Below are 26,560 nucleotides of genomic sequence, written 5' to 3'. Positions count from 1 at the left end.
CAGGCGCCCCGCCATGTATTTTTTTAAAACTATTTTGAGGTAGTTTTAAACTTCTAGAAGAGTTGCAAAAGAAGTACAGAAAGTTCCCAAATGCTGTTCACCCATCTCCTAACAGTAACATGACCGCAGTGTGATTATCCAAACTGAGTGATTATTTATCAGTTTTCAGGCCACCGTCATCCCTCACCCAGGTCATAGCAACAGTTCAACAGTGTCTTTGCTTCTAGTCTTGCCTTCTCTCATTTATTTTCTATATTGCAGCCATAGTGATTTTTATGAAACGATATAGTTAAACCTTTGATGCCTTCCCTTTGCTGTTAGGATGAAGCCTAAATTCTGGAACACAGTTACACGGTCCTTTATGATACGGTCCCATGTGATTAAACAGTCAAACCCATAAAATCTAGTTACCTTTCCTGTGTCAGTGTAGTCAAACTTCTTACAGGAAGCCTTCCCTGAGGATCATTCCTATTTTCTGATAATTTGCCTCTCCAGTAAATTCATGTAGTATCTGGTACTTCTCCTATCCAACTGTTTATCATTGTCTGTTGTTAATATTTGTCTAATATCTTCACCAGACTGTAGGTTTCTTGAGGGCTCACCATTGTAGTCAAGCACCCAGCACTGTGCCTGGCACATAGTAGGCACCTGGTAGATATCTGTTGAAACCATGAACCACTTACCCTAGACAGGTGTACTCATTGCATCCTAAAATATGTCTTGCATATTTCATCTTTTTTTTTTTTTGTAATTATGTGTGCCTTTCACCTTAAACTGCTGTAATTTCCCCATATTCTGCAGAACTAAACCTGATTCCCACCTCCCCTGAGAGGACTACTTGCCTACCTTCACTGTTCTTTCCAGTGAATTCTTGTAGTATTTACTGTTTTTACTACTCATTGGCAATATATGTTGTCATGTATTCCTTCTCATATGTATTTCTCTTATCTCTTGTAATCTTGTATAACTATGTTAACAGGGAGGTGTGTAGTTTTACTAGTTTTTAGTATAGAAGACTGTGCTGGTGACCTTGGGGGTTGCAAAGATGTGTATGACAAGATCGTTGCTATAAAGGAATTCACATTCAAGTAGAGAAGATGAGAAAAGAAAAATTAGTGTTCGTGGAGCACTGCTTTTGAATCAGATTATGGGCAACTTTTACACAATTGATTTTTACTGTACAAATACCAAGGTCATAGGGCAAGTAAAATACTTGAATAAGTAAAGAGTTGTATAAAGTACTATAGGATTTAATTCATTCAGTAAATATTTACTGCAGGTGTACTGGGTGCCAGGCACAGTGATAAGTGCCAGGAATACAGAGTCTTAGCTTTCATTGAGCTTCAAGTTTTGTGAAGGATACCGAAAAATAAGCAATTACGGTATAATATGATGAGTTCTGCCGTGTTTAAGGAATGCACCTTTTTTCATGGATTTTTTTTAATTCCAGTACAATTAACATACAGTGTTGTATTAGTGTCAGGTGTACAGTATAATGATTCAGCAGTTCTGTGCATCACTCAGTGCTCCTCACGGTACGTGTTCTCTTATTCCCTTTATCTCCCACCCCCCCAATTACCCTCTGGCAACCACCATTTTATTCTCTGTATTTAAGAGTCTGGTTTTTTGTCTCTTTATTTTCTTTGTTTTGTATCTTAAATGCCACATATGAGTGAAATCATATGGTATTTGTCTTCCTCTGACTTAATCTCACTTAATGTTATACCCTCTAGGTCCAGCCATGTTGCAAATGGCAGTATGTCATTCTTTTTTATGACTGAGTAATAGTCCAGTCTGTGTGTGTGTGTGTGTGTGTGTGTGTGTGTGTGTGTGTGTGTGCGCGCGCTTGCATTTAGGGATCCACTTTCAAGTACTTGCTTTATGGAGTTCTCAGTCCACCGGGGAGGGACAGATAAATGTCCACTACATATGTGCCGTGATGTAAAGAGATACACAGGGAGTTTGGAAACCAAGAGACACCTAACTCAACTTGGGGAGCTGGTGAAATTGATATTTTGGCTAGATCAGAAGGAAGAATTAGCATAAAATTTTTAGTCAGGGTAAAATAATGAGGGAAGTATGTTTGAGGTAGAGGGAACAACAGCTTTAATATCCATGGTTAGAGGAAGCATGCTCACCTGAGGTTTATTGCAGCTGGGTCGTAGGGGGTTTGTAGGGGTAGGGCAGTGACGGAGTAGGATTGAGACTAGAGAGGTAAGCAGGGCCCCGATCACTCAGGGCTCTATAAATCCCTTTATCACACCCAAGCTAATAAATTCATAACCTGAGGTCGAGTAAGCCTAGATGGAGCTCAGGTTTCTTCTTTGGACTTAGTTTCTGACCTTGCCATTTTAGGACATTTCTCATTAGAGTGAGAATTGTTAATTATTTCACCAAAATGGGAAGAAACAGTATTTTCGAAGTAAAACAAAACCCACAAACCAAAAAGCACCCTCTACCTGAATAGACATTTTTCCAGAGAAGACATCCAGATGGCCAACAGATACATGAAAAGGTGCTCAACATCACTCATCATCAGGGAAATGCAAATCAAAACCACAATGAGGTATCAACTCACACCTGTCAGAATGGCTAAAATCAAAAAGAAAAATAACAAGTGTTGGCGAGGATGTGGAGAAAAGGGAACTTTCGTGCACTATTAGTGGGAATGTAAATTGGTGCAGCCACTGTAGAAAACGTATGGAGGCACCTCAAAAAATTAAAAATAGAACTACCATATGATCCAGTAATTCCACTACTGGATATTTACCCAAAGAAAATGAAAACACTAATTTGAAAAGATATTTGCACCCCTATGTTTATTGCCATAGCCAAGATATGGAGGCAACCCAAGTGTCCATCTATAGGTGAACAGATTTAAAAAGATGTGACTTTACACACACACACACACACACACACACACACACACACACACAATGGAATACTACTCAGCCATAAAAAGAATGGAATCTTGCCATTTGTGACAACATGGATGAGCCTAGAGGGTATTATGCTAAGTGAAGTAAGACAGAGAAAGACAAATACCATACAGTTTCTCTTACATGTGGAATCTAAGAAAACAAGTGAACAAAGGAAAAACAGACTATTAAATACAGAGAACAGTCTCACTGCCATGGGCTGGGGAGATGGTAGGGACAGATAAAGGGGGTTAAAAGATATAAACTTACAGTTATAAAGTAAGTCACGAACATGGACAGCATGGGGAATATAGTCAATATCATAATAATGTTGTATGGTGATAGATGGTGACTACACTTGTGAGCAGTGAGTAATACATAGAATTGTCAAATCACTCTGTTGTATTCCTAAAACTAATACAACATTGTATGTCGACTGTACTTCAATAATAAAAGTAAATTAAAAAAATAAAGTGGGGCGCCTGGGTGGCTCTGTTGGTTAAGTGTCAAAAACAAACACCACCCTCTGTTTATGAGTAATTATTCTCTGTGGCTGTAAAACCAGATTTCCCAAGAGTTTTTTCCAAGGGCACCTTGAAGAAAAACATGTGTCCTGGTGGAGGCCTCTGGTGCTATGTAAGGCTGTGATAAATGGTGCATGTTTCTAGTTTCAAAGATTACAGGTGGAATGAGCAGTCAGAATGGACTGAGGGAAACTGAGGCGTTTTTTGGTTTAACTATCCTCCAAAAGCTCAGAGCCATGGAGATCTCGCAAAGGTTGTAATATAGTCTTGGGATTTTCAAATCTGAATTCACTAACTTGTAGTGTTGTTTGAGGCTTTCATCCAATAAATTATCATGTTTTCTCTTTGTAGAAAGAAATTCAAGCCATGAGTCAGTGCCATCATCCTAATATTGTGTCTTACTACACGTCTTTTGTGGTAAAAGATGAGCTGTGGCTAGTCATGAAGCTGCTAAGTGGAGGTGAGTAGAGTACAATGAAATGCTAACTTCCATTGGTTGGAAAGTTACTAAAAATATTCTTTTTTATCCTGGTTTGGTGTTCGTGGACATTTGCATTTGAGGAGATACTGAAAATACAGTATCTGCTAAAGATGCTAGCGTATGAGCTGAGACAGGTTTCACACGTTGCATTTGCTTGCCATGTCTCTTAAATATCTCTTAATCTGTGATGATTCCCTCCAGCTTCCTCTGTTCCCTGACAGAAACTTGTTGAAGGTTCTGGTCTGAAGGGTCTGAGAATGACTGTCTTGTAGAATGACCCACATTTTGGATTTATCTGCTTATTTCTTCCTGGTGATATTTAACTTGATTTGTATTCCCTTGTTTCTTGCAAATTGAAAATTGGATCTAAAGGCTTGATTAGATTTAAGTTAAAAGTTTTTGGACAATATTCTGTGGGTAATGCTGTGTGTTCAAACACCAGGAAGTATTTGCTCTCTTGTTATGTCTTTAATGGTGATGTTACTTTTGATTGCTTAAGGTTTTGACAGCCAGGCCTCACCATGGAAAGGTTAACTTTTTTTCCCTTTGCAGCTAGCAAGTAATCTGTGAGGTGATACTTGGGCACTGTGAGTATCCAGTTCCCCACCTAAGTCTTTCTTTCTTTTTTTAAAGATTTTATTTATTTGAGAGAGAACATAAGCGGGGCGGGGGGGGCGGGCAGAGGGAGAAGCAGGCTTCCTGCTGAGCAGGGAGTCCGCCACAGGGCTTGACCCCAGGACTGTGGGATCATGACCTGAGCCGAAGGCAGATGCTTAACCGACCGAACCACCCAGGCACCCCCCCGACCTAAGTCTTTCATTTAATGATTTTAGCATGTACTCACAATCCTTGTTTGAATCAATGATTCTGTCAAGGGTGGCAGAGTGGTGACTTATTGCATCCTTTCTTTTACACTTATAAACTAGCATTCTTCTGTGTAAAGGAACTTTACCTCATTAAATAGGACTCTTTGATTAATCTGTATTGTAGTTCCTACTAAAAATGGAAGATAAATAATTGATTCTTTTTTTTTAAGTACCAATTTTCAGAGTAAAAAGTTGGTTTAATATTCACCTCCAATAGTAACAAGTGAGAGGGTTTGGTTTTTTTTTCTTTTTCCTTTTTGGTAAGGCTTTCATTTTTTTGAATGTCATTACGTAGACACAAAGAATTTTATATATTTAGTGACTTTCTCAGTTTTACTCTATTTTTTTGATGCTCAGATTGTCCAAAATTTTGTCAGTGGGTCTCCCTTTAAGCTTACTCTTGTGTCCTTTTGACAAGAATCCTTTAGTCTTTGGTTACTTCCTAGTTTTTTGGTTCAAGATTTCCTAGGGTCACATTTATATTGCTTTTCCCAGACCCAGAATCAGCCAGTACTCTAAGGGGTTCTGATCTTTGTTAGGAGAAAGGCATTTAGAGAGCATAACTGGGATGATGGGGATGTTCATTGCTACTATGTTGTCATCACTTCAAGTTGTAAGAACTTGGAAATACAGTGTATTAAAAATTACGATTTGGAATTAGTATTTCTAGTTCAAGTTTAACATTACAGACTTTTAAAACTTTTTAAAAATTATACTTGAATCTCTTTTCTCTTACACAGAAAATTTTGATCCCCAATATTAACATATTAATTATGGTACTTTATCCTGCAGTATGTATACAATTATTTCTGCTCAAGCCCTTAGAATAAAATGTAAGTATTGCTGATTGCCGACAGCAGGCCATTGTCATGTATAGATTGAACGTTTTGTTACGGTTACCTGAAGGCCCAGCCCATCATGCAGTAAATTAGACATTTTGCCAAGGCATGGATTTGGATCATGTAACAAGATTGGGAGGACCACCCACCTTCCCATCACTGTGCTTCTTGGTTTTTGTTTGCATATGTATTTTGTGTGGGAGCATGATTTTCCATTTTGGAATTGATAATATTGTACTTCAGTGAACACCTTACTTCCCCAAAGAGGCCGTAAAGGAAAGAGAATAGGCTCTAGAATTAATTCCACCTTTCCTACTTAACAGGTTTATGTTATTTAAACTCTCTGAACCTGTTACCTTTCTGTCAAATGGCGATACCCCTCTATATTTTAGGGTATTGGGGTGTAGTAAATGAGGTGATGTATGTCAGGCATCTGTCATTTTGCTGACATGTAGATGCACAAGAAATTTAGCCATTAATAATAATCCCTTGTTATTTGATGCTTTTCAGTGTAGCCAGAATCACCTTTTTGTTTCAATCCCATTAGTGACACACTGGAGAAACTGGATGGCTTTGTTAAAGGCCCTGTTCATATGATGGTTGGAATCCTTGCTAACACCAACCACCTTTCAAGATGGTGGTCAAGCATGGTTCTTTCAGTATGGACAGATATGGGAATATTAGGTAATACTGTATCTTTCATTATTGATCACCTATAGCATAATTTTCTTTATTTGTAATTTACAAAAATGTATAATACAAAGTTTTTAATGTTTTGCTAACAAGTCCTCTGATGAATAGGAATACATTGTCTTGCTTTATTTATTCATCCATACCTGTATGCCACCCCATCCTTTCTGCTACTCCTAAGCAGAATGAATATATTTTTTAAAGAATCCCTGTTTCTCTCTCAGGCAGTATGTATCCTGATCTTAGAAGGAGCGGGACACGTAGCTGGGTGGGATGTCTTAAATGTACCTCTCTGTCCCTCCTGGTCTTAGGTTTCCTGGGACAGTGCCCAATTTTTCCAGCCCTGGGACTTAGCACATTCCTGGAGGATAATTTTCAAACATGTTCCAGCCATTAACTCTCTTTTTACTTATATTTCCATGAGTCAACATAATCTTACATCTAAACCTTTTAAGATAATAAGAATTGACATCCTTTTTTAGGTAAATGAAGCCTTGCTTTTTTAGTTATAAAGTGAGTAAACATTTAAATTGAAGAGATACATTAAACACTTTTTAGAAAACAAAAGTTAGAACTAAGCACAACTGTAAAATATTTTTAAAATATGGAGAAACTGCCAAGATCTAGAGCTCAGTTAAAATTCCGTTTATCAAATACTTATTGATCACCAGTACTTTGGTGAATCATACTGTTAGTTCCTTGCTCTTAGGAGCTTCATAGCTAATAAGGAAGAGTTACAGTTAAATAATTATAAGTATGTAGAGGACCAGGAAGAAGTACCAGGTGCCATGGGAACAGGTACCAGGAGAATGTAACCTTACTGAGGGAGAATGGATACGGTGGGGTTAACAAAGTCTTCCCTCAGGAGGTGATGTTCAGCTGAGACCTGGAGAATAGGTCATAATTAGCCAGGTGAAGTGGGAGGTGGGGTGGTATCAAGGGAAAGATGGGGGAAGTGATCCAGATAGAGGAAACACTGCAGAGAAGGTTCTGGAGGCAGGATGGAGGAATATGGTGTGAACTGATCGGGACCTACACTTGGAGCTGAAAGAGTAAGAGGAGAAGACCATTGATAAGGAGGGGCTTCCTTTGAGTAATTAAATAATACAAATAACCACAGTTAACAGAAGTATGTTTAGGTGACCTCCTTTCACATCAACTTTTTTAGCCAAAATATTTAAAACAAAAGCATACTTTTCATTCAGCAACATTGCACTGATGTATAATTTAATAAACTAATTAAATCGTAAACTGAATTGCAACTCTCACTCTTACACCTATCAAGCAGGTGGACATCATGGTTAAAGTAAGTTTAGATTCAGTGTGTCACTATTGTAGTCATTTCTTATTGCTTCTTTGTTGTGATATTCCTCTGTGAATTAAACTCTGATATTGAATATTGGAATTTATTAGCATAGGAAGTTAATCTCCAGAAATTAGAAGCAGTTCTGATCTAAGTAGTTATTTCTGCAATTTATTAGCACCAAACTGCAGTTTAAGAGTTTTAGAAATCAAAGTAATTAAGAAAGTTTCTGAAAGGAGAAGAGAGGATTACCTGTAGGACTTAGAGGCATGAATTGTGGCATTGAAGAAACCTCACTTAAATTCACTCTCTTAGTGAATTATTTTGTTGTTTAGGAATGCTCTCAACTTTGTCATCTTCCAAGACATAAAAAGTATGGGAACTTCTTTAAGCAGGACCCAGGTAAAATACCTGGTATTCATAATAGTGACCAATTTTGGTTGTTCAAGCAACAGTGAAGGGGCACGTCTGTTTGAAATGGAATACTCAGCCCAAGCAAATTTTGTGGCCTTTGAAACCTTCCATGGCTCAGGAAGACACAAACAAAACCCAGTGGCTACATACTGGTTAAAGCTTCTTGGCAGAAATTCTAGTAACCAAAATGAGCTAATTTTGGATTCAAAGAGTGTTTTTTCATAAACGTAAACTGAAGAAATGAACATGTTGACTGAGTAATTTGAACTGTAATTATGAGACTAACAAGTGTCTAAACCAGCAGCTGTTCTACCACTTTTTCAATATTATTTTAATATTTAGAAATGATTTTCTTGGGCAGTTAAAGTTTTGCATTGCTTTTTAAATGTTCTATGCCATGGGCTAGGAAAGCAGACATGAGATGGATTTTTTGGAATAGGTGTCTACATTTTAACTTTTTGCTTTGTTACTGAATTTGTACCCATTCCCTCTTGTTTTCTGTTCTCCTGCTTTTACTCTGAGAAATGCTTAGATTTCAGTGGACAGTGTTCATCAGGTAGCCAAGTTTGTTAAAAAAACATCTTCTTCGGACCACCTTAGATCTCTTGAATGACAGTCTGCAAGATCTGGAAATCTGCATTTTTAACCAGTTTGCCAGCTAATCCCTTCATGTGTTAAAGTTCGAGGACGGATTATCCCCCCAGAATATTTCTTTCAGATTGTGCCCAGATCTAGGGACTTAAGATTGTGTGTGCTGTTACAGCCTTCTCTCATTATTCCTGCTTTTCCTTAGGTGTTAATTGAATCATCCAGCGGTAATCTACAGTCTTCTTTTACTTAACATACTTTACCATAACATTTCTTAGTTGATAGGAAGAGTTCTATGTAATTTTGATATTTGAGGAAAGAGGATTGTAAGCACCATCATGTTAGATGCTACAAGATGCTGAAGAAATCAAATGGGAAAAAATGGGTACCTTCCAGGACCAAGATTTGTCAGTTAAAGATCAAGGTCTTTGTGACATAATCATCCCTCCACCTATAAGGGAAGACTGAAATGGAAAAGAAACTGTATATAAGAAGAGGGGACTTCTTGGGGCTCCTGGGTGGCTCAGTCGGTTAAGCGTCTGCCTTTGGCTCAGGTCATGATCCCAGAGTCCTGGGATTGAGCTCTGCATCAGGCTCCCTCCTCAATGGGCAGCCCGTTTCTCCCCTCTCTACCGCTTGTGCTCTCTCATGCGCACACACACTCCCTCTCTGTCTCTCTCTCTCAAATAAATAAAATCTTAAAAAAAAAAAGAAGGAGAAGAAGGGACTTCTTATATAGCTTATTCAGAATGTCTGTCCTGGACATAGACTGGAGATGTGCCCTGCTCTAATTTCCCTGTTGATCATTGATGATGTGAAATCATTAAAAATCTTTTACGATTTTAAAAAGGAGTTCCTGGTTCAAACTCTTTAAAAATACAGATCTAATAGCTTTCTATATGCCCTAAGTCTCTATTGCTTCATTTTTTTTGATCCCCCAGACTGGAAGTTCCCAGAAAGTCAGCAGTTATACCATGTGTATCTTGACATATTTTGTGGTACCCAGATGTAGGTCTTGCATATATGGCCAAATTGTTGAATAGATAAATTGTGTTAATTTTTAATTCCTAGTAGGAATTTCTCCCTTTGCATTCCTTATTTTAGATACTCCTTACATTACAAACACGTAATTCAATTGGCATTTATTTATACAAATGTCTTCTTACTAAGCAATTCTGTGAAGCCTGAATTTCTCAGGAGAATGAAACATATGACCTGTTGGTATAGTCACTTTGCTTTGGGGACTAATATGTGATTGATTAAACTAAGCAGAATAAAATGTTTCTTTTAGGCCTCTCCCTATGTGAGTCACAGTTTTATGAATCCCAGCAATAAAGAGGGGAAAGTGTGTATTAATGTATTTGAAAACGCCACCTAGAATCTGGAGCTTTCCTGGTTCATTGTCTCCAGAGAGTACACTGCCTGTCTCCTGCAGGACATGGGAAGTGGCAGTGGCCTGGCTTCCAGAGAGAGGGGAAAGGAATTTGGGCATCTTCTTCCTCGATAAATGAACTTTCAACCAGTTTTCCTGATTTCAGCCCTTTTCTTCAATCCCCTCTAACTTCCCCTTAGGTAGACCTTGCTGAATGTGCTCTAGAGGGATACGCTTTTTCCTAACTGGCACACTCCTCCACAGGCATCGAAGTTTCAGATCGCTCTACTCTGCTTAGTTAGTTAACTTGTTCTGTTTTCCTTCCTCCAAAAAATGATTGTTGTATCTCTTCTTTATCTTCTTTGCTTTCTTTCTCATCCTAGATTTATGCCTTTTTTAAAATCAAGTTTATCAAATTAGTGGATTTCAAATGGGAGCTGACGTAAATGTTTGTGTTTTGAAGGATTCCATCTAGATCCTTCTTTCTATCTATTCGGAAGTACATTTTTTTCTTGTTTTTGTTGTAAGTGTGTGAAGTAAAAGCACCCGCTAGGGCAAGTTTTCAGCATAAGTGTGTGTTTTAATTTTATTCTCGATCGAGGTCTTGTGCCAAGAAATGGAAATCCAATCTTTTCTGTGTCATTTACGTTATATTCTACTTCTTGGCACAATTTCTGATATCAGAGATTATTTTATTTTGGTTCTGTGGTCTTTATGGGCCATTGTACTGCCAGAAATCTTACGAATTTCTAGCAAACTTTCTTTGATTATAATAATTAGTTATGGTAGTCAGCATTCTATGACTTTAATTACTGTGTAGGTGTCTTTTCCCTCTCTCCCCCCAGTTTTTAGTCAGAGCATTATTTCTGATCTGGGGAAGAATAGGAGGGATAATACATCTGGGCTATTATTGAAAGAGAACTGCCATTTTTATCCTTTTCATTTTTTTCTTGCCTTACTTATTTTATTATTATTAACTTGAAGAATAATTTTAACCCTTAAGTTGATTTGCATATACATGTGATCTTTACTTGTCAAGCATTTCTTCTGTAATTTGACCTGCATTGCAATTGTATTTTTATATATTTATTCGTACAATGTTGCATAATCTGATCCAGTGTTGGAAACCTAAATTAGTTTGTGGTATCTTACACTAAAGTGTTATTGATGGGTATGATTTACCTAGGTATTCTTCAGATCTGGTTAAGAATCTTCTTACCTTTTCCAAGTTCTTATTGTAAAAGTCTAAAGGAAATGCTGGTGTAACACTGCTATTTGGATATTAGGCTGCTTTCTGTTTTAGATAGCAATGAAGAATAAATTATTAATTTTAAAGTTCTGTATTTCCTTGTATTTGCTGTTTTTTCCTTTCCTATGCCATTAAGTTTATGAAAAGGCTTACATGTGGTTTGATTTCAAAATGGCTCTGAATTATATTGGATGAGTCAAAAATTTATGGCAAATTTTGTCTTGTGTTTTCAGGTTCTGTTCTAGATATTATTAAGCACATTGTGGCAAAGGGGGAGCACAAAAGTGGAGTCCTAGATGAACCTACCATTGCTACAATACTCAAAGAAGTGCTGGAAGGGTTGGAATACCTGCATAAAAACGGACAGATTCACAGGTAGGGAAAAGACAATACTGTGCTTTTTTTGAAAATGCAGTAGTAGTTGTGCTGTCATTTTGTTGAGACCATTGCCCATTCTTCTGCAGAATTGATCATAATCTCTGAGTGTTATCATGGCTTTTTGGATCACTAGTTTCAGCACATTGTGGTTAGGGTTTTAATTACCCAGCTAGCAAGTATTTAAAAAGTAACAAATATTTTAGTCGAATTGGAAAATAAAAAAAACAGGAAAAATTCATCATTTCCTGTCAGGAGGCAATCATTGCAATCACTAATGACATTTTGTAATATTTCTTTCCAGTTTCTTGTATATGCTTAAAAGATATTTAAAACTATGTATAATTTTGTCTGTTGCTTTTATTGTTTTTTTATATTTTACCTTGAGTATTTTCTCAAATTATTAAAAGCTCTTTGTAGAATAACTTTTTATTAAGACTTTTTTTTTTTTTAATGTAAAAAGCTATGTATCATTCATGGTCCAAGTACTCATGGCTTTCTCTATCTATTCAGTCCCTGGGTAGAGATAACAAGAATCCAAATGGTGTTGGATTTTGTGCTACCCAAATCTGTTTAATCCCTGGATTTGGTTTTCCTTCCTATCAGGCAATCTTCTCAGTCATTCTTTAGGATAGTCTCACTGTATATAAGAATTTGCTGTTGACAGTGCTTTTCTCTCAGCAATTGAAAGATGCTATAGTACTTAATTCCAGCCTCCAGGGCTTCAGATGAGAAGTCTGTTGTTTGAATTGATGTTCTAGTATGTTATTTTTTCCCTGACTTCTTTCAAGATTTTTTTGTCTTTGGTTTTCTGAAGTTTAATTATGATTTCTTGGTGTGGATTTCTTCAGGTTTATTCTGTGTGGGGTTCCCAAACTTAGCGAGTCCATAGGATTTTGCCTTTCACCAAGTCTGGGGAGTTTTCAGCCATTATTATCTTTGGGTAGTTTTTCAATCCATTTTTTCCTCCTCTTTTTATGGGGCTCTGATAATACAAATGTTAGCTGTTTTGTTATTGTACAGTAAGTCCTTGAAGCTCAGCTCAATTTTTGTCATCCTGTTTTTTTTCACTGTTCGGATTGAGTAAATTCTCTTGATTTGTTCTCAAGTTCTGATTCTGTCCTCTGCATTCTGCTCTAGAACCCACTGAGTTTTTTATTTCAGTTATTGTAATTTTTTAGATAATTTGGCTCTTTTTTATAGCTTTTCTTTGCTGAGATTTTCTGTTTTTAATTTGCTTTGATAATCCCAAACTGCATGTTGAAACCTTTTTTTTTCAAGTAAGTCAATTTTAATAAGATCCTCTACACATACATTTGCTACTGAAAACTGAAATAGCACAAAAAAATTTTATTACAGTTTTTTAAAACCAGAAAATCTAGCATACACACCTGCCCTAATCATGCTCTAACCAAACCACCCAAAGTTTTCTGTGTATTCCTTCACAAGTTACTTGGCTTCCAATTTTTGATGTTAGGTCTTATCTTAATGACTTAAGGTCTCTCAAACACACAGGTAACACTCAAAACCTGTTAGTGCTTCCTTAGGTCAAATCAAAAGGTGGAAGTATACTGAAGTCATTCAAATGCAAACTACAGGATTCTTCACACATTACTGGTATGAAGGTAGAAAAGATACAAATCTAAAGAAAGACCTTCTAATATCATAGATTACCAAAATATTATACAGTTTGCCCTAACATAGAGCAGCTTTCCCAAGCTGCTGCAAAATGATCCTAAAACCACTAGCAAGAAGAAACAGTACAAGAATAAAGTTTGTGTTTACGTTGGCTCCACATCATAATTATTCTCCATACTGGTTTCCTCAGAAAGATCTTTATGATACAGGCAATAATGACAGCGACATCTAAATCTTTCCACTCTTGATTCACCCTCCTCAGTTTCCTTCTGCTGTAGATCTTTTTGAAGCTGGGACCCTGGGTTGAGGTAGCGCTGGTATTGAATCATTTGAATCATCCTTGCCATCCTTTCTTTCTGAGCAGTTAACAAAGTCCTTACTCCAGTTCTCCTCCCGCAGCTACTAAGGATGTGCTCAATCAGCCCCTGTGGTTTCTTCTCTCTGTCCTGCTGTTGGGATGGATATTCTGGTAGAGGGGAAGGGAGTTTGATCCTAGAGTCGAGAGTCAATTTACCAAGGTTCTTTGTTAATACTTCGGAGATAGTTTGAGAGGCACCTGAGCCTGCCTGGGAATTCTCTTCACTGAGCATCTGAGATGATCCCGGGGCCCAGGTTGGGTAAAGCTGCGTTGGCGAATCCATTGGAAGCCTAGTCACAGACCAAAGCTCCTCCTAGATCTTCGGGGTCCAGTGGGAGGTGATGCTCAAGACTCAACTTGTAACGAGATAGCCTGGAAAGAACTTTATAGCCCAGAAAGAGTGAGAAAAACTCAAACTACAACAAAGTGTGGAGTGGCAAGAGAAAGAACAGACCTGTTGAAGCCTTTTTATAGTGGCTACTTTAAAATTCTTTTCAGGGATGACTGGGTGGCTCAGTCGGTTAAGTAGCTGCCTTTGGCTCAGGTCATGATCCCTGGGTGCTGGGATCGAGTCCCACACTGGGCTCCTTGCTCAGCGGGGAGCCTGCTTCTCCCTCTGCCTGTGGCTTCCTGTGCCTGTGCTCTCTCTCTCTCTCTGACAAATAAATAAATAAAATCTTAAAAAAAAATAAAGTTTTTGTCAGATAATTCCAAGATCTGATTCATCTCAGTGTTGATGTCAGTTAATTGTCTTCTCTTATTAAAGTTCTTCCTGGTTCTTGGTATGAGAAGTGATTTTTTTTTTTAAAGATTTTATTTATTTATTTGACAGAGAGAACACAAGCAGGGGGAGCAGCAGAGGGAGAGGGAGAAGCAGGCCTCCTGCGGAGCAGGGAGCCCGATGGGGGCTCCGATCCCAGGACCCTGGGATCATGACCTGAGCTGAAGGCAGACGCTCAACGACTGAGCCACCCAGGCGCCCCTGGAGGAGTGATTTTTTAATTGTGTCCTGGATATTTTGGATATATGTTAAGAGACTCTTGATGCCATTTAAATATATATTTTAGCAGGTATTTATGCTGTTTGGGTTTAGTATACAAGTCTTGGTCTACTTTGGTGAGCTGTAGTTCCTGTGACAGTTTGAGTTTTAGGGCCCCTACAGTGCTGTTCTGTTTTGTTTTGTTCACCTGGCACTGCTGGGGCTTTCTACTCAATCCCTACTGATACAGTCATTGAGAGCAAAAGTGCACATCACCAGGCCTGGTGCTGCTAGGTGGAAGGTGGGAGATAGATGCCGTACCTGTGGGTCTGTGAGTACTTTTGTGGGTCTACTCTGTGGTCCAGGCCTCTTGGTGCCAGTGGGGCTCCCATTCATTCTCTGATGGTATTGCCTGTGGGGATGAAGGCATTTGCCTGAGCCACCTTTTGCTGCTGGGTAGAGAGTTGGGAGACACTGGGCCTGGGTTGTCCTTTGCCACTGTGTGGAGGGCCAGGAAGTGCTGGGCCTGGGTTGCTTTCTGCAGCTGGGTAGCAGGCTGGGAGATAATGGCCGGGCTGTTGGTGCTGCTGGTGTGGGCAGTATGGGCCTACCTGCTGCAGTGGATGTGGGGTGGAGAATGGAATTTCCCATTTGGTTCTTCATTTAAACCTCTGGTTTTGGCATAGTGGGCCAGCCTGTAACTCCAGCTGTGGGGTCCTTTGCTAGATCTATGCTGTGAGGTTGCCCCTTTCTTGCTCCTTTGGCCACAGAGAACAGGCTTGGAGGGTGTTTTTTTTTTTCATTTTGTTTTTGTTTTTGTTTGTTTGTCATCTTTGCCTCTTGATGCTAGTCACCAGTCCAGGATATGTTAGATTAAAAGAAAACTCAGAGAAGTCGTATAGTGCTCTTTGAAAGTGGACTTGGATTAGTGTAAATGTTTACAGCAAACTCTAGGGCAGCCACTAAAAAAGGAAAAAAGAATTGACATGCTGAGAGGAGAGGAAAACGGAATCATATAAAATGCTCAGTTAAAATCAAGGCAGAAAAAAGGTGGAAGATATAACAAAATTGTAATCTTAAAAATCACCTACCTTTAAGGAAATAGAAAAGAAAAATAAGAACAAACTAAGCCCAAAGTTAGCAGAAGGAAGTAAGTAAAAAGATCAGAATAGAAATACATGAAATACAGATGTTTTGGATGTGACACTAATAGCAAAGGCAACAAAAGAAAAATTAAACAACTGGGACTACACCAAACTAAAAAGCTTCTTCATGGCAAAGCAGACCATCAACAAAATAAAAAGACGACCTTTGGAATGGGAGAAAATATTTGCAAACCACATTATCCAATAAGGGATTAATATCCAAAAATATACAAGGAACTCCTACAACTTAGAGACAAAAAACCATAAGTAACCTAACTAAAAATGGGCAAAGGCTCCAAATAGACATTTTCTCAAAAAACGATATACAAGAAGAAGTACATCACTAATCCTTGGGTAAATGTAGTCCGAACCACAATAAGATACCATCTCAATTCTGTTAGGATATGTTTTCAAAAAGACAGAGATAACAGATTTTGGATAAGGATGTGGAGAAAAGGGAACTTTAGTGCACTGATGGTGGCAACGTAAACCTAGTGCAGCCACTGTGGGAAACTATGGAAGTTCCTAAAAAAATTAAAAATAGAATTACCATAGGATCCAGCAGTTCCACTTCTGGGTATATACCCAAAGGAAGTGTAAAATCACTGTCTCAGAGCCAAGCTATGAAAACGACCTAAGTATCCATCAATGGGTAAATAGAGAAAGATGTAGATTATTATTATTCAGCTGTTAAAAAAAAAGAAGGAAATCTTGCAGTTTGTGACAACATGGATGAAACTGTAAAGACATTATGCTAAGTGAATTAAGCCAGACAGAGAAAGACAAATACCGCCTGGTATCACTTACAAGTAGAATCTAAAAAAAAAAGTCGAATTCATAGAAACAGTAGAGAAGTGGTGTCTGGGGACTGGGGGGTTGGGGAAATAGGGAGACATTGGTAAAAGGGTACAAACTCAGTTATAAGATGAGTAAGTTCTGCTAAGAGAGTAGAACTTAAATGTTTTCACCAAAAAGTAATATGTGAGGTGACAGATGTGTTAATTAACTCGATGGCGAGAATCCTTTCCCAGTGTATACATATATCAGACCATCACATTGTAACATTTTAAGTAGCTTACAACTTGTCAGTTAATACCTCAGTTTTTTTTAATGTTTTTATTTATTTATTTATTCATGAGAGTCAGAGAGAGAGAGAGAGAGAGAGGGGCAGAGGCAGAGGGAGAAGCAGGCTCCCTGGAGCCTAATGCAGAACTTGATCCCAGGACCCTGGGATCATGATCTGAGCCGAAGGCAGACGCTTAACCATCTGAGCCACCCAGGTGCCCAGTATCTCAGTTTTTTTTTTTTTTTAAATCCCCTATTTAACCCTAATCCTTCAGCAAATAGATAAGCAAAGACCCAGAAAAGTAACTGATTAAAGATCAGGCAACTGGGACGCCTGGGTGGCTCAGTTGGTTAAGTGTCTGCCTTCAGCTCAGGTTGTGATCCCAGGGTCCTGGGATTGAGTCCCACCCATATCGGGCTCCTTGCTCAGCAGGAGCCTGCTTTTCCCTCTGCCTACTCCCCCTGCTTCTTTTTTTTTAATTTAATTTTATTATGTTATGTTAATCACCATACATTACATCATTAGTTTTTGATGTAGTGTTCCATGATTCATTGTTTGCGTATAACTCCCAGTGCTCCATTCAATATGTGCCCTCTTATAATACCCATCACCAGGCTAACCCATCCCCCCACCCTCTCCCTGCTTCTCCCTCTGCCTGCTTCCCCTGCTTGTGCTCTCTTGTTCTCTTGCTCTCTGTGGTCTCTGTCTCAGATAAATAAATAAAATCTTAAAAAGATCAGACAGCTATCAAGTGCTAAAACTGAGGTTTTAAGGAATAATCAGAATATGGAGGGGGAAAAAAAGCAAGGTATCTCCCCACCCCCATCACACACACACACACATACAAACTTTTAATTAGGTTATTCTGAGAATAGCACCATTTTAAAGAAATTAAATCAGTGAAATCAGCCCATTTATAAAAGTATCTTACTCTAGGAAAAAGTAATGCTTTCTAGTTGTCTAAATTTTCCAACCAGCTTACATCTTAACAAAGAAAAATGAACTCCTCTTATGGTAATGAAGCAGAACAGTTGACTCTAAGGAATAATATATAAACTAGAAATCTTGGAAAAGCATATTCTTCAGACAGGATTTTTCATCTCAAATTATATCCATTTGTTTTGTACCTAGTTAAAATAATGTGTTAACAGATGACTGAAAAGGGGCATGACCAAAGAGTAAACATTTGGGAATATATTTCCTGTACTGTCAAAAGGAAAAGGTGCCCTGAAAAACAGGATTCCCATACTCTGGATAGTGGTAACCCTATGGATACATACCTTGATACTAGCAATAAACGTAATTCAGTTACTACCTCAGTTCTGATTTTCATGTTCAGGCAATCTTCTAGAAAAAAAATGTGCCAGGAACTGCTAATTGGCCCCTAGCGTGTCTCCTCTTCTTTTTGAGTTATAAAAACATGACATTTTTACTGGGCATATGACCATCCAGAAGAAAGGTGACATTTCATAGCCTCCCGTGAGGATCAGATACAACTGTGTGAATCTTTTTCTAGCCACTGTGATGAGAACAAAAATGTATATACTACTTCAAAGTTGTTCCCTTAACAGGTTTTGTCAACCCCCAGCCCAACTGACATTTGGGCTGGACAGTGCTTTGTTGCAGGGGCTGTTCTGTGCATTGTAGGATATAGTTAGCAACATCCCTGGCTTCTACCCATTGCATGTCAGTAGCTCCTCCCCCATCAGTGTGACAACCAAAGATGTCTCCAGACATTGCCAAATGTCCCGAGAACCACCGTTAATACAAAGTGGCATAACCTCTATTTCCCCTTTCCTTCCTTCCATTGAAATGTGGATGTGGTGATAAGCCATCTTGGACTACGTAACAAGAACTTAGGGATGGTAGAACAATAAATAGAAGGATCCTGAGTCCCTGATTATGTGGAGTCACGATGCTGGACTGATGTCACTTATGCCTAGACTATTGTATGAGAGAAGAAAAAACAATCTTCTGCAGCCATGTAGATCATCACGGATTGACAAACCCACAAGTTAAATCCAGTCTGATGTCTGTTTTTTGTAAAAGCAACAATGAAACAGTCATGCCCATTCATTTACAGATTGTCTTTGGCTGCTTTAAAGCACTATGAAAACAAAGTAATGGTGACAGAGAGTGTCTGGCCCACAAAGCCTGAAATATTTACTCTCTGGCCCTTAAAGAAAATGTTTGTTGACCTCTGGTGTAGATAATAACAAGCGTTCACTGAAACTTGAGTGCCATATAGTATTCTAAGTGCATCCTGTATGTTAGCTCATTTAATCTTTACAGTTACTTTATGAGGAAGGTACCCTCTCATCCCCATTTTACAGATGAGGAAACCAAGGCAAAGAGAGGTAAGTAATTAGCCAAAAGTCACCCACCTAGTGACATAGCTGGGACCCAAATTTAGGCAGTGTGCTTCTAAAACCTGCTAGGAAAGAAAGATTGTGCTAATCCATGAAGCTGGGTACACATTAGTTTAATATCAGTTACATTTTTTAGTTACTAACTCAATAGAATTTAGATCTGTCACTGGGGTAATTTTCTTTAAATATCCTGTGTTGTCTTTTATTTAATATATCCAGTCCCTGTTTTAAAAGTCGAAATCTTCACTTCAGAACACAGTTAAAAGTGTGTTTTTTATCCTAAAACTTTACATATACAGACTGGAAAGGAAATTAACCCAGAATACACGTTAAGGTCACTGTCTTTTTTAGAGAGCAATGAAGAGATTCATATCAAGTTCAGGCAAAAATTCAGTCTCTGTTCAGTTTTGTATGACCGTAACATCTACTTTGAATATATATCAGCCCTCATTTAGCTAAATGAGTAAAAAAGCCAGAAAAAATGCTGGAAGAAATAAAGGCTCAAAACTTCCAAATCATGAACCATGATGAGGATGAATACAAAGGGATCTATGAGTAGACACATTGTAGTTACACTGTTGAAACCTAAACAGAGTATCTTGAAAGCAGTAAGATTTGGAAAACAACTTATCATGTAGGGGGAGTGGGAAAGACTAATTGTGTCTCCTTAGAATTCATATGTTGAAACCTAATCAGCATTGTGCTGGTGTTTGGAGAGGTGGGGGCCTTTGGAATGTGATTAAGTCATAAGGGTGGTCCACCCTCATGAATGGGACTGTCCTTATAAAAGAGACCCCAGAGAACTTCCTTGCTCCTTCTGACATGCAAAGACATAGTGAAAAGATGGTCACCTTTTGTCAGAAGGTGGAAGAGGGTCAGTAATGTATCCTCCACACTGAGAAGTCACTTTGAGACCGAAAATTGACACACACCGCTCCATACTGTTTACAGTTTTATTCGGAGTAACTTACTGATGGGGGATGGTATGGACTGACAATCCAGGCAGCTATGCAACTATTCTCTGGCCCCATTCTCCATCTAGTTCAGATCTTAAAACCACAGTTTTTATAGTGTGAGGGGCATGGGGGTGATATCGAATGGTAGCTATCCAAAGGGGCACCTTCTGTGTGCGTTACTTTAGGGAAGAGCAGAACGAGCCCTCCCACATCCAGTCAGGGCGTGCATTAACCTCCACACGGCCTGGAACATGTGGCTCCGAGGGAGGTCGCTGTGCAGGCATGGACAAAAACGGGGGGCCAAAGATGGAGTCCGTGTTGTCAGCACTCCTACACCTGTGAACCAGGAAGTGGATTCCCACCAGACACCAAATCTGCCATTGCCTTGATCTTGGACTTCCCAGCCCCCAGAACTTTGACAAATAAATGTTGGTTGTTTAAGCCCCCAGTCTGTGGTATATTTGTGAGAGCAGCCGGAACAGAACAAGGAAAGACAGTAATGATATGATTGATTGTTCCTGTCAGAACCGTGGAAGCCAGAGGTTATGAGGAGCCCTACAGTCCAGCAACCCCTTTAGGATTCTTATCTTCCTGGTGAATTATTCCTATTTTTTAAATTATGTAATGGTCCTTTTCATTCCTAGAAATGCTTTTATATTAAAGACAATTACATCTTATTTTAATATGGCTATACTAGCTTATTTTTGCTAAGCATATCTTTCACTGTGGCTCATTTTTTTCTAGGGTCCTGGTTTTATGAAGGGGTCTCAGTTCTACTCTCAACCTTAAACTAGTCCAGCGCCGTGTTTTCTGCTTAGGGGGTGGGTTTTAAAACCTGAGGTTCCTAGCCATTTGTCTTCTCTCTCCCAAGGCTTACTGCTCTGGTTTTTAAGTGTCCCTTTCATTTCTGAAACTTGTCTTTTTTTCATGTTCAGCTATGTGACGGTTTCCCTTCCTAATTTATCCAGCATTTCTTTGTAGCAGGGGAATGATGGGTTTTGGAGCAAAGTCCTGGGCAGTAGTGATGAAAGACTGTTAGCCATGTTGCTGGAGTGGATTCTGTATCTCACACTTTAAATCAAACTCTCATCCTTGGCTGCATATTGGAATCACCTGGGAAACTTCAGTAAGTACTGATTCCTGGCTCCATTGCAAGAAATTCAGTTAGTTGGTCTGAGATGGGGCATTTGCATTGGGGCTTTTAAAAGCTCCCCAAGTGATTCTAATGCGGCCAAGGCTGAGAACCCCTGCTTACACTTCAGCAGCAACAACTATTAGCTGTGAGTTACGCTGAGACTTCAGCAGGTGGTGGTTCTTACTGGGGAGCAGCTGGACCTATTTAGTAGCTTCTCCACTCCTCTTTATTTCCAGTCCATTTGTGTGTTAGCCTGGTGGATCGGGTCAGATAATTTTCCTCCATCTTCACTGTGTTCCCCGCTGACCCTCTAGGCTTTGGAGGTTTTAACTGGGGTGAACAGGTCTCTGAATTAGACTTCTGCTTTTCTCTCTGTATCTTACCTACTCCAATATTTTTCCCGTTAAAGAGGTCAGCTCTAACAGAAATGTTGGCTCGTTAGTTTAAGATGCCTAAATGTAGTATATTTTCCAATTTCATTTTGATTCATTATTGGTCTTGATCTTTTTCAAGTTTTCCACAAACTGCCTATTGATGAGTCATAAAAATGTCATGGGCAGTAACTTGTGCTGTGTCCTAATGAAAAAGTCAAGCATGTCTGTGATATTCCTTTTAATTTTACAAGGAATTTGTAACTTTGGTGCAATAGGGACACGTGAGAATTGGCATTAAGCTGTGAAAAACAGAACTCACTGTTCCTATTTAAGAGTGGATGGTGGATTTAACTATTGGGGCTGCTGGGTTGCTTGAGATTCTTTGTGGCAGAGTAAAAAAGGGTTCTTAAGGACTCTCTTGATTTCTAGATATTTAGTTACAAATCTTTTCCTTGAAAGGTCAGTTGTCCTGTTGGGTAGGAGGATAGACTGGTGTGTTTGATTATCCAGTGAGCCATTTAGCTTAGTGATATTCCTCTGCTTTTATTCCTGGAAGCTGTTCTACAGATTGCACTTTGGTGTCTTTCTTTTCTTTTAAGATTTATTTATTTGAGAGAGAGAGAGAGAGAGCAAGAGCATGCAAGTGTGAGTGGGGGGGAGGATCAGAGGGAGAGAATCTCAAGCAGACTCCCTGCTGAGCATGGAGCCCAGTGTGGGGCTTGATCTCATGACCCTGAGATCATGACCTGAGCCAAAAATCAAGAGTTGGACGCTTAACCAACTGAGCCACCCAGGAGCCCCTGCACTTTGGTTTCAAATGGGAAACAGGAGTTGGTTATCTGAGGATTTGATCAGGAAAAGTAGTCACCCAAAGTGCAGGCTCTACTGAAAATGGATTACTCTCTCTTCTCTTATGAAAGACAAAACTTAGGAAACATTTGAGTAGGTAATACATATATGTGGCTTAAAAACTGAAGAAGTACAAAATGGTATATGATAATAAGTCCTGTCAGTATAAGCTGTGCTAAATCATTTTGAAACTATGTACTCTTGATAGGATGTGATGAAAATGGCACCTTACTTCTGTGGTTTTCCTTCCAAAAATTCATAACACCAGTCTAATCATGAGGAAAATTCCATTAGAGGGGCATCCTTACTCCTCAAAACTGTCAAGGTCATTAAAAACAAGGAAAGTCAAACTGTCACAGACAAGAGGAACCTAAGGAGACAAAAATTTAATGTGGATAATCCTGAATGGAATCCTGGGATGGAAAAAAGACATTAGGTAAAAACTTTAGGGCGCCTGGGTGGCTCAGTCATTAAGCGTCTGCCTTCAGCTCAGGTCATGGGATCGAGTCCCACATCGGGCTCCCTGCTCAGTGGGAAGCCTGCTTCTCCCTCTCCCACTCCTCCTGCTTGTGTTGCTGCTCTCACTGTCTCTCTCTGTCAAATAAATAAATAAAATCTTAAAAAAAACAAACTTTAAGAAATCTGAGTAAATTGCAGACTTTAATAATGCATCAATACTGGTCTCATTAAATGTGGTAAAAGTGCCATACAAATATAAGATATTAATAATGGCGGAAGGTGTAGGGAACTCCTCTGCACTATCTTCTCATTTTCTGTGTAAATCTAAAACTGCTCTAAACAATAAAGTATTCTTTAAAAGGTCTTCTTCCTTTCCTGAACCTCTAGTACCCTGGTCTAAAGGGAACCACTTCTTGCCATTTTCTTGTGACTCCTTTGAGAGAGAACTTATGCCAATATAAACATAATATATGTATATTCTTCTTTCTTCTACTTAAAAAAAAGACAGTGGCAACATACATACATAGTATTATCTCACTTAAGAATATATTTGGTGATTTTTCCATGTTATCTCATCATAGTCATTACTATTCATAGTATTTCATTATATAGATATACCACAGTTTAACTGACCTCCTGTTGTTGGATAGTTAGGTTGTCTTGTTTGATGGGGGGTGTATTAGTTTATGATCCAATTATTTGGAACAGAGGAGGTGGGAATTGGGGTTTGGGATGGTGGGAAGGGAATAGTCAAGTTTTATTTTTGTATTTAGTTGGATTTATTTACCATTCATTCATTCATTCATTCATTTATTAATTTAATACTCCACTTACGTCTGGAAGAGGATTTGAGGGAGATTGTTTAGTTATTTAAATCTACTTAATGACTGTCTGAGAGATGCCTCCTGTGTACTAATCATAATGCTAAGTAAGTGCAGGTGATACAGAAATCTATTAAGGTACAGGTCCGGATCTTAGCTCCTGGTGAAAGAAACAGCCCCAAAAATATCATCATATTTTTGTAGTCTGTGCTAACACTGTGCTGCTGAAACACAAATGAGGAAGTGACTAAACTATACATTTTGAGTTTTAGATGTCATTCCAGATGAGCTCAAAAGGCAGTTGAAGGTTCATGGTTGACTCAGTTGGATGGTTTTTTTTTGTCTTCAAGGGAAGGGAAGGTCCTCAATGTTCTCCTTTTCACAGTATCTGGAGTCAGAGACTTTATGTTTGTAGAGCAGACTTAGCCTGCCTCCACTCTAACTCAGCCTCTGGGAGAATGTCCTGTAAATTGCTTAGATTCCTAAGCAGTGAAGAATACTCAGTACATGATTTCTTTATGCTAAAGTATGCATTCAGGAAAAGTATTATATACTGTGGTTTGGTGAAGCTGCTACACACAGTTGTGAAACTATTGTTGCTTTTTCCCCAAGGAATGGTTATATCTAAAGATGCAGGAGAAGACAGGGCCAGGGAAAAGGATGAAGTCTTGTGCTTTTCACTGGTTCCCTTTTGTGACAAAGCTTTCCTTCATGAGCTAGCCTAGCTTCAAAGACTGGCTCTCTTTTGTTTATTTAATTATATATTTATTTTTAATTACAAAATAAATACATGATTGCATTTCTATAAGATATTCAGACACTGTTTCCCTTGACTCCAATTCTATTCTTTTCCACAGAAGGAACCATTTATTGCTCTCATTTGGTGTATATGGAAAAATGTGTGTGTGTGTGTGTGTGTGTGTGTGTGTTTTATATTAATGGTGTCCTACAAAATGGACTATCCTCTTATTTGATTTGTCCACTTAGTAGGATGTATTAGATGATATTTCGAGGCATAGCATGTTGATTGACATTATTCCATTTTTATGGCTATAACAAAATTAGTTCAAGCTTTCTGCTATTGTTGGCCTTCTGGGTTGTTACCACTTCTGGTTTATTACTACGAACAATGCTGTAGGACCCCCTTGTACATTGTGGGGCTTTCTCTGGGTTATTAAGAAGTGATTTTGCTACTCATAAGATTTAGGGATTTTAAATTTTGCCAGATACTTCTAACACATTGTTACATGAGAAAAACAAGTTGTAGATTTGAATGGATCATGTCATATCATTTATGTTGGAAGAAAAGCCCAGATATGTCACAGGAACATATTCTATTGACTAGACTGGTAATAGTTGAAAACTTTGAAGAAAATACTAGACTTGAGAGTGGTGGTCAAAGGGACTTTGGGCTTTTCAGTGATGTTTAGGTTTTTATAACAAGAATGTGTGCATATCCTGTTTGAATTATAAATAGATAATTACCAGTAAAAATGTAAAGATGTTTGAATAATTTATATCTATCTTTATGCCTCAGGCATAGAATAGTCCCTGTTTTTAACCATAAACTGACCATTAAAAAATTTTGATCATGTATTATGGTATGAAAAAAAAATCAACATATTTATTTCAAAAAGTAGAATTAGGTGATGGTAGGTGAGGGTCACATTCTTTGGCCACTGTTATCCCAATCAAGTATTTAATCATCTTGGGTTTTCTGGATTTTACAGTAAAAAGCTATGTGTTATAATAGCTTTCTGTTTATAATATTTAGATTCTAGTACAAGTGACTAAAATTTAAAAAATTTTTACTATTGACCTTAATACTCTTTAATGTAGAGTATTTAAATATTGCCAATGTTGTGTGAATACACTAAACAGTTGTTTAAATTATGTGACTCCAAAGAATAGATGTTTTTTAATATGTAACTCTTTTTTTCTTCAAGAGATGTGAAAGCTGGAAATATTCTTCTTGGAGAAGATGGCTCAGTACAGATTGCAGGTAATGAATAGTATTTCTTTTTATTTTGATTTAATGGTCAATAGAACCACCTTACTTACCTTCTGTGTTTTCAGAGCCAGTTTCCTCTTCTAGTCCCTGGACTGTCTCTAGTCAAGCAGATCCCTGCTGACTCTCAAGATATCCTCCACTATTCATCCTTCATTTTTGATCTCAGACATTTTTCTGTCCATTAGTCATTACCTTCCAGTTAATCACTCCTCACCCCCATGGAGTCATCTTCTATGGGTTCTCATAGCATTCTGTGCTTTCCTTTGAAGGAGAGGTAGTCACGAAACCTCACTGTTTATGAATGATATGCTGTAGAGGGGTGATACAGAGCTGCTTTTGTTCTGGGGTGATTGGGGTATTTGCCAGTGAGGAAGAGGGATCTGAGAGGTGGAAGTGCACTTTTGGCAGATTCAGAGCTGAAGAGATAAGAGCTGGAGTCCAGGGCCTGCCAGAGATATCTGTCCATGCTGATGAAATACCCCTCCTCCAAGCTGAGACTCCAGAGTGGTTGTACCACAGGATTGTTGAGCAAGCCACTCATCTGAGGCCTCAGCTTGGTCCCACACTGCTGGGACAATCAGGTGTTTGGCAGGAGGAAGATGATCACCCAGACCCTAAATTATTTCTTCAGCTTTAGAGGATAATTTAGGTGCACATCTTCCTTCATGTCCCAACCTAAGGAAATATTTTAATGGAGCCACATAATGCTTCAACAGAAAAGAAAATATTGATAAATTTACACGTTTAAAATTCATCGCTTCTATTTATTGAAAGAGGAACA

General features: G+C 38.5%; 2 protein-coding genes across 3 annotated transcripts in view; one reads left to right on the top strand and one right to left on the bottom strand.

The window, feature by feature from the left end:
* Positions 1 to 26,560, top strand: part of OXSR1 (oxidative stress responsive kinase 1) — a 93,942-nt gene that overhangs the window by 24,353 nt on the left and 43,029 nt on the right. For both annotated transcript variants that reach the window (XM_025884260.2, XM_073901959.1), the window contains exons 3-5: positions 3,794 to 3,902; positions 11,478 to 11,619; positions 25,715 to 25,770. In XM_025884260.2, the coding sequence (XP_025740045.1) occupies positions 3,794 to 3,902; positions 11,478 to 11,619; positions 25,715 to 25,770 (307 nt within the window). The remainder of the gene's footprint in view (positions 1 to 3,793; positions 3,903 to 11,477; positions 11,620 to 25,714; positions 25,771 to 26,560) is intronic.
* On the bottom strand, positions 13,401 to 13,898 carry LOC141371879 (developmental pluripotency-associated protein 3-like). Its single transcript, XM_073889738.1, has one exon. It carries the CDS (start codon positions 13,896 to 13,898, stop codon positions 13,401 to 13,403), a length of 498 nt encoding a protein of 165 aa, XP_073745839.1.

Source organism: Callorhinus ursinus, unplaced genomic scaffold (genome assembly GCF_003265705.2).
Source record: "Callorhinus ursinus isolate GAN/ISIS: 27379988/994484 unplaced genomic scaffold, GSC_fseal_2.0 scaffold1, whole genome shotgun sequence".
Lineage (NCBI taxonomy): Eukaryota > Metazoa > Chordata > Mammalia > Carnivora > Otariidae > Callorhinus > Callorhinus ursinus.
This window is presented reverse-complemented; position numbering and strand designations above follow the sequence as displayed.